Genomic DNA, 7,649 nt, shown 5'->3' on the forward strand with positions numbered 1-7,649 from the left:
AGTTATGCATCAAGAGAAGGAAAGGGTAGCAAATCTTAGAAGACAGCATACCGAGGCGTTCAAGAGCTGGAGATCGAGAAGATGGCTCAGACAGTAAAGTGTCTGCCCCTCAAGCTTGAGAGCCTGAGCCTAAGTCCCTGATGCCCACATAAAATCCAGGAGCAGTGTACCTGTAACCCCTGTAACCTGTGCAGGGACCAGGGGCAGAGACAGGCAGACCCCAGGGGTTGGCCAAGCAGCAGTCTAGCTGAAATGATTGACTCCTGGTTCAGTGAGAAACACTGCCTAAAAATATGAAGTGCACAGCTATAGAGGAAGACACCTAATGTTGATCTCTGGATTATACATGTTTATGCATGTGTGAGTGCACCTGCATGTTCAACATACACACATGTATAACATGCATGTACAACATACACATACACACATGTACAATACACAATACACACATAACACACATGTAACATGTGCATGTACAACACATACACACACATAACAATGTAACACACTCACACATGTGCATGTACAACTCACACATACACAACACACTCATACACACACACAACACATTACTAATTAAAAATAAAGAATTGGATATGGGTTCACTGAATAGCCCATTTGAGTCTGGGAGAGGCTGTTCTTTGTATAGTCCTCCTCACTCTCAGAGTGAGGCACTGTGTACCCAAAGGGAGGAAGTGGTACTGTGCCACAGATGATGAAGGAATGAGAAACCACACATATCTAGGATTCTTTCGCTGCTCGTACTAGAAGACATGTTCTGTAGATAGTAAGCTATTGGCCATCATGAGTCCAAAGACTGGCAAAATCTCTCTCTCTCTCTCTCTCTCTCTCTCTCTCTCTCTCTCTCTCTCTCTCTCTTTCTGTGTGTGTGTGTATGTGTGTGTGTGTGTTCGTGTGTGTGTGCATGTCGCAATTCTTATACATCCATCAGTAAAATAGGGAAATCATACAGCATCTTATTGTTTCAAAGATTTATGGAATAATGTATATGGAAAGCCTGACCTGCAGGGTCTACCATTAGTGACGCTCCTTTCTTTCCAATTTCTGGATTCTTCAAGGAATAATAAGTGTCTTCCTAGAAAAGGGAAAACCCCCTTTACTTAGAGGCAGGATTCCCAGGTTTGGCCTAGGATCAGTTTTATATCCCCACGAGCCCTGTCTGCTCCTGGGCTGCTGTGAGGATAAAACAACATAGTAAATGTGTTGGCTTCAGAAAAATGGCTTTGTCAATACAAGATGTGCTCAACTGTGCCGTTCCACATTGATCTGATCTGTCAGCATCCACTCTCTACAATGAAGGAGCAGCTCTGCCCAGAGCTATGTAAATTCTGAAAACTGAATTAGCCACATGGCCTGTCTTAGGGTTTCTATTGCTCTGAAGAGACACCATGACCGTGGCAACCCTTATAAAGGAAAACATTTAACTGGGACTGGTTATAGGATCAGAAGTTTAGTCCATTATTGTTACGGTGAGAATCTTGGTAGTGTGCAGGCAGACATAGTGCAGAAGGAGCTGAGAGTTCTTCATTCACATCAATAGGCAGCGGAAAGAGATTGTGAGCCACTGGGCCTGGCTTGAGCTTCTAAAACCTCAAAATCCAAATAATGCCACTCTCTATGAACCCGTGGGACCCATTCCTCTTCAAGCCACTACACTCTCAGGCTCCCATAGGCTTGTAGCCATATCATAGTGCAAAATGCATTTAGTCCAACTTCTAAAGTCTTCATAGTCTATCACAGTCTCAACACTGTTTAAAAGGCCACAGTTCAAAGTCTGTGAGGCTTGCAGACAATCTCTTAACTATAACCCACTGTAAAATCAACATGAAGAAGTAGATCACATATTTCCAACATACAATGACACAGATATACATTATCACTTCAAAAGGAAAGAATGACCAGAAAGACTAGACCACACCAAGACAGAAAACTAGCGGGGCAAACTCCAAATTTTGTATCTCTATGTCTAATGTCAAAATGTTCCTCAGATCTCCAACTCCTTTCAGCTTTGTGGACTGCAACACACTTCTTCCTCTCTTGGGTTGGTCCCAGTTCCTGTTAGCAGCTTTTCTAATGGCTCTGGCACCTCCAACCTCTTGTGGTTCCAAGGAAATCCAGGCTTCACCTTCACAGTTTCACACAATAGCCTCTGTAGGTCTCCATGCAGAGACACCCCTGACACACACAGCTTTCCTTAGCCCTGGAGGGAGATTCCACAACCTCTTTTATCTTTTACTGTAAAGCCAGAGTCATGTGGCTAAAATGACCAAGTTCTGCTACTTGCTGGGGCTAGAACACACACACACACACACACACACACACACACACACATCATTCAGTTATATCTGTATCAGATTTTTGGTTTTGATGGTTTTCTTCACTGCCTAAGCTTGGCTGTCCTGGAACTCCATCTGTAGATGAGACTGGCCTTGAACTCAGAGATCCACCTGTCTCTGCCTCTAGAGTGCTGGGATTAAAGCTTTTCTTTAATTCCTTTTCACAGTTCATTAATTCCTTTTCACAAAGCAGAAGCTTAGCTGGCTCTGGTCTTGTCCTGAGGTCACTGCTCCCTCTATTCCACTTAGCATTAGGCTTTTCTTTAACCTTTTTATCTTCTTGAGCACTGGACTTGACTCTACTGCAATTTTTGGTGCTATTTCCCACCCCACCCCCACCTGTACATTTTGTATTTTTCCTTTGCTCAGCTTGCTCCTTTTCTTTATAGATCTGCATTTGCATGGAACATCTATACTGCGCCCCCTTTTCCCAAGAGTGGGGGTGGAGAGAATGTAAGAGTCAGAGGTGGTGGGCAACTACAGGGAACCAGTGTCTCCCAGACACAGCGGGGCACACATGAATTCAAGAGCATAGTCCTTGCTAAGTCAACCAGGCTCTGGTGGAAGAAGGTCACACATCCAGGAATATTTGGGCAGCACAAAATTGTTTTGATGGGCTAAGGAAGAAAAGACACAAAGCTGGGTAGATGTCCTTGGAAGAATAGGGGTCATGAATATAATAGAATTCTCAAAGAACTAATAAAACTATTATTTTTTTAAAGTAAAGAGTTCATTCTGGAAGAATAAAGTGAACATGAGTTTAAGTCTTTGAAGAGAGAGAGGGGCCTGACCTAAGCACACAGGATGGAGTGTGCATTTCAGGAGTTGTGTGATTCAAGGACATACATTATTTTTGAAAACTCTGATTTAATAGCCAGGTGTGGTGGTGCACACCTTTAATCTCAGCACTTGGCAAACAGAACCAGGTGAATTTGAGACTAGTCGAGTCTACATAGTGAGTTCCAGGCCAGCAAGAACTACATAGTGAGACCCTGTCTCAAAAAAGAAAACACAGTAAAACCATCAGACAAACAAACAAAAAAGGGAAAAGGAAGGAAGGAAGGAAGGAAGGAAGGAAGGAAGGAAGGAAGGAAGGAAGGAAGGAAGGGAAGAAAACTCCAATTTATATCATTTGTCTATTTCTATGGTATTAACCCCTTATGTGGAGTCAATTCCTAGCTACCACAGTGAGGACACATCTGGGAACACACCATACCTAATACATCATTATGAGGTTGGATACAGGAGGCAGGAGAATAGAAAACAAAGAGAACTAAGGACCAGTTTTCCTCTAACACCAGCTCTTTCTACCCCATGACCTTTGGGGAGGTCAAGAGTAGATTATCTGTGATTATGACGATGGATTCTAAAAGCATTGGCCTGGGGACTAGTAAGATAGCTTGGTGGATAGGATACTTGCTGCATAGGCCTGGCAACTTGAGTTTAATTACTTGATCCCACATGATGGAAGAAGAAAGCTGATTCCTAGTGGTTGTTCTTTGACTTTCACACACACACACACAGTTGTGGCAAGTACCTCTCATCCCAAACACATACACATGCATATACAAACCCAGCCAGCCTCACCTTTCAAAGTCTCCTTGTGAGCTCCTATTCTAGTGTTCTGTTCGTGGAAGTTCTTTCTTCCATCCCTTCTCCAGAGCAAACCTTACAAACAAGTTCTAAATTGAAGGCAACAGAGAGCTAGCTTGATTCTGCCCCACTGTGCCTGTCAGGAAAATGGGCTGTTGGTCAGAGATGTCTATGCCTGTCTACTCTATCAGTTTGTGACTATAGCTCCAGGTCCTACTTGCACAGGTATTCGATGAGATTATGGAAAAATCAGAAGTAACAGTTCTGTCATCTCATGCCAAGTAAGTTACAAACAGAAGTTGACCTCTAGGCTCTCTAATTTGTAGGTGGTCTACCCAATGTCCATTTTTTTCTTAGGACCCAAGAAGACTCTACCAGACAGATCTGCTCAGAGAACTCGTGACACCCATTTCCTGGAAACAGCTTAGAAAAAAAGAGGGGTGGGGGGGGAAATCATACTTCTTCCCCAAGCCGGGGGTTTGACTGATGTGACATCACAGCCCCTTTCCCAACTCCCATGGGTCTGAACACCTGACTTTGGCTTCTCAAGAACAACGAAGTGATAAAGTGATTTAAGACTGATCATAAATGAGCAATCCTGGAGACTCAAGTAGAAAAAAAAAAAAACCCCAGTTGAGACAGGAAGCTGGTTCAGGAACTTGTCAGCAGAAGCAGCACTGAGATGATCAGAGCTTCTGCCTTGGGGTAACAGTAAGCAGCTGCCCTGCCGAGCTGGAGCTCGCTGCCGGGCACCCTGTCTGCAATTGCTGGCTAATGGATCCCATCGGATCCCTTTCCTGGAGCATACTTCTGTTTCTCTGCCTGGCTTTTGAGTTGAGCTACGGAACAGGTGAGTGTTGATTTGTTTAAAGGGGTTGAGTCTTGTGTTTAGCAGTTTGGAATCAGCAGAGCCTCATGGATGGAGAAGCCAAGGGCTGGGGAATGCTGTTCAGTTGCCTCTTCTTTAAGGAGAGTGCCTCTGGGTTTCCACTGTGTCTTTCAAAGAGGAAGAAACCTGTTGAGTTCCCTGAGCCTCAGGTTCCAGGGATTTGTCCCATCGACACTAGTTTCTATGGAAACCAGAAGCTAAAGGCACCTGCTATGTCCATCATCGGCCTCCTGGGGGATGGACTCAGGCTGAAGTTCTGCATAGCTGGTTTATGTGGCTACCCTTCTGGCAAAGACCCAGGCTAGGGACCAAAACTCTGGGAAACTTGACCTACATCCCTGCTGAGGAAAATGACTCTCACACCCACTAGCAGACAAAGAGCATGGGTCCAGAGGAAAGCAAGGGTGGTAGGAGCAACAGGTAGAAGTGGGAAACCTCAGACCTTAGGCTCACACCAGACAGTGGCTGCGATGTGCTCATGCTTTCTTATAAGAGATGACTCCAAAACACCAAGAAGGGAAGATGTTGGGATTTTGGAGCCCAGGGTTGCTTATAGAATGTGCAAAGTGCAATCAGGAAACGTCAAGGCTCTGCAGTGGGCAAAGGGCTAAAGGAGCAGGGCTCCTCTCCTGTCTGGCTGGTTCCTCTCTTTTCCAAGGCAAGCTCTTGTTTTCTACTTAGTGGGCAGGAACTGTAAGGAAAGGTATTGGAGAGCAGCAGTGCTAAGCAGTGCATACTGGGCTAACCATGTGAATGGGATGGTCAACTCCACTGTAGGGTTTAATTAGATTGTGGGAGACCGCCTGGCAGAGAGATGGCTTTAGGAAGCGGATCGGGGAAATCCTGAGGGCCAGAACATTTTGATCGTGGGGGATTCATGACTGTAAATCCATTATGGACTTTTCTAAGAAAAACCCTGAAATGTGCCAGGGATGTGGAGGGAACTGTACCTGGAATCTCTTGTTCAAGTCTCAGATGAAGAGGCCCTTGTCTAACTCCACTTTGAGAGCCTTTGAGATCATCAAACTGAGCATCTTTGGAGGTAGAGCTAAGCCCTTCTTGTTGTATACCATTTGAATCCACCATTGCTGGCTTACTTGGTGACTGTAGTAACTATGGAATGAACGTTTGGTTTTCTCCTTGTCTAACCTTGTCCGTAGCAGCTCAGATGTAGCTAGCAAATGTTCTGTTTAAGGGTAGGAGGTCACCAGCTCGTGAGCGACAGCCCAGCCCCAGGGTACGTCCATGTCTCCCCAATCGGCAGTTATTCTTTCCTTGCATCCCACGTTCTAAACTAAGCTCAACTTTTGTCAGTGTTTCTATTTATAAATGTGTACTCTTTTGTGAAACCCCAATAAAACCCAAATAGAAATACTTTGCAAATGAGACTTATCAGTCGTGTCAGAACAACCCAGAGGAGCTTGATTCTTGTAAAAATCTGCGCCTTCCCATTTCTGCTCAATTTTCAGTTCCTACTCAGAACTATAAGATGCAAAGAGTTCACACATCCCTTCCCAAGGAAAGCAAAGGCTCCTGAGGGACAGTTGATGTCTTTATTTACAGTGAACTTCACATGTAAGTATGTGATGTTGAAGAAGCTATGCAGCTTCTATATGGCATCTTGACTTTAGTCCAAGAGGCAGAATAAAGAGTTGCTATCTTTGGGTAAATAACTACAATGCAAACTTTTATGTCTTTTTCCTTTAAAGTTTACTGGGGGGGGGTCATCTTTAATTTCTTGCCCTTAAAGCGGACAGACATATTGTGGCTTATGTCACAATGTTGGCATTTATCAGGTTCTCAGAAAGATTCATATATAGTTTTTACAGTAGATACAGCCCAAGCTGGCATTCCTGCAAAGCCAGCCTCAGGTTTTTTCAGTTTATTATGTGTAGTAATTTGTGTAACAATATTTTTTTGGTCTTTAATACTGTTCTCCCCCTCACCACTCCTGCCACAACATTATGATTCTCATCTTCATAGACCATTAACTCCAATTCACAGGTATTTCATAACATGTGCCTAGTGTTTCCTTGAATGCTTGAGTTAGATATAAAGTGCCAAGTTCACATCCTGAAAAATCCACACTAAAGACCAAAGATGTTGTTGCTTTATACCTAGACATCAGTTAGATCCTTCAATTGATCAAGAATCTTTTACACTAGACTTTATTTTTAGAGCAACTTTGGGGCCATAACCATGTTGAGTAGAACTTGCTTACATTCCCTTTGCATAGCCTCATTATCAGTATTGGCCATTACAGGGACATATGTATTATGATTGATGACTCTTACCAAATGGAGTTGTTCTTCCATGTAGGTCCTCCCCACCTCTCATCCATGTCGAATAAGATGAGGGGCAAATGCTTGGGTTCTAGGCTCGGACCAACCAAATACGGCCGTTGGCCCATCCTGTGCCAATATACTGATCTAAATACATCATCAAAAATTTTAATATCATGATATGAAACCTTACCTTTCTCTATCTGCAGCATTGGAATAGAGTTCAAAGCATCAGGGAATCTGGGGGTGTTTATAGACTGACTTTCAAAGATTCCATTCAGCATTGATCTACTGAATGTATCTGAGTGTATATGGCCAAAGTGACATGTAGGGGTAGGGAGCAAAAGTAGACATCATAAGCCACTGACAAGCATCTATATAACGTCTGGTATATGAGAGCTCAGTTAAAAATTATTGTTGAATAAATAATAGCATAAAATACTATATATTTGCTTTATAGAAGGCATTGTGTTTAAGGTTTTTTTTTTTTTTTTTTTTTTTTTTTTTTTTTTTTTTTTTTTTTTTTTT

The 7,649-nt window shown here is 43.2% G+C and overlaps 1 protein-coding gene across 1 annotated transcript in view; it reads left to right on the forward strand.

The window, feature by feature from the left end:
• The first annotated feature begins 4,644 nt into the window (after positions 1–4,644).
• Slamf1 (signaling lymphocytic activation molecule family member 1) overlaps positions 4,645–7,649 on the forward strand; it is a 33,015-nt gene continuing 30,010 nt past the window's right edge. Inside the window, exon 1 of the mRNA XM_021198710.1 lies at positions 4,645–4,800. Within this exon, the coding sequence (XP_021054369.1) occupies positions 4,725–4,800 (76 nt within the window). The 5' untranslated portion in view covers positions 4,645–4,724. The remainder of the gene's footprint in view (positions 4,801–7,649) is intronic.

The sequence above is a fragment of the Mus pahari genome, chromosome 5, assembly GCF_900095145.1.
Source record: "Mus pahari chromosome 5, PAHARI_EIJ_v1.1, whole genome shotgun sequence".
Lineage (NCBI taxonomy): Eukaryota > Metazoa > Chordata > Mammalia > Rodentia > Muridae > Mus > Mus pahari.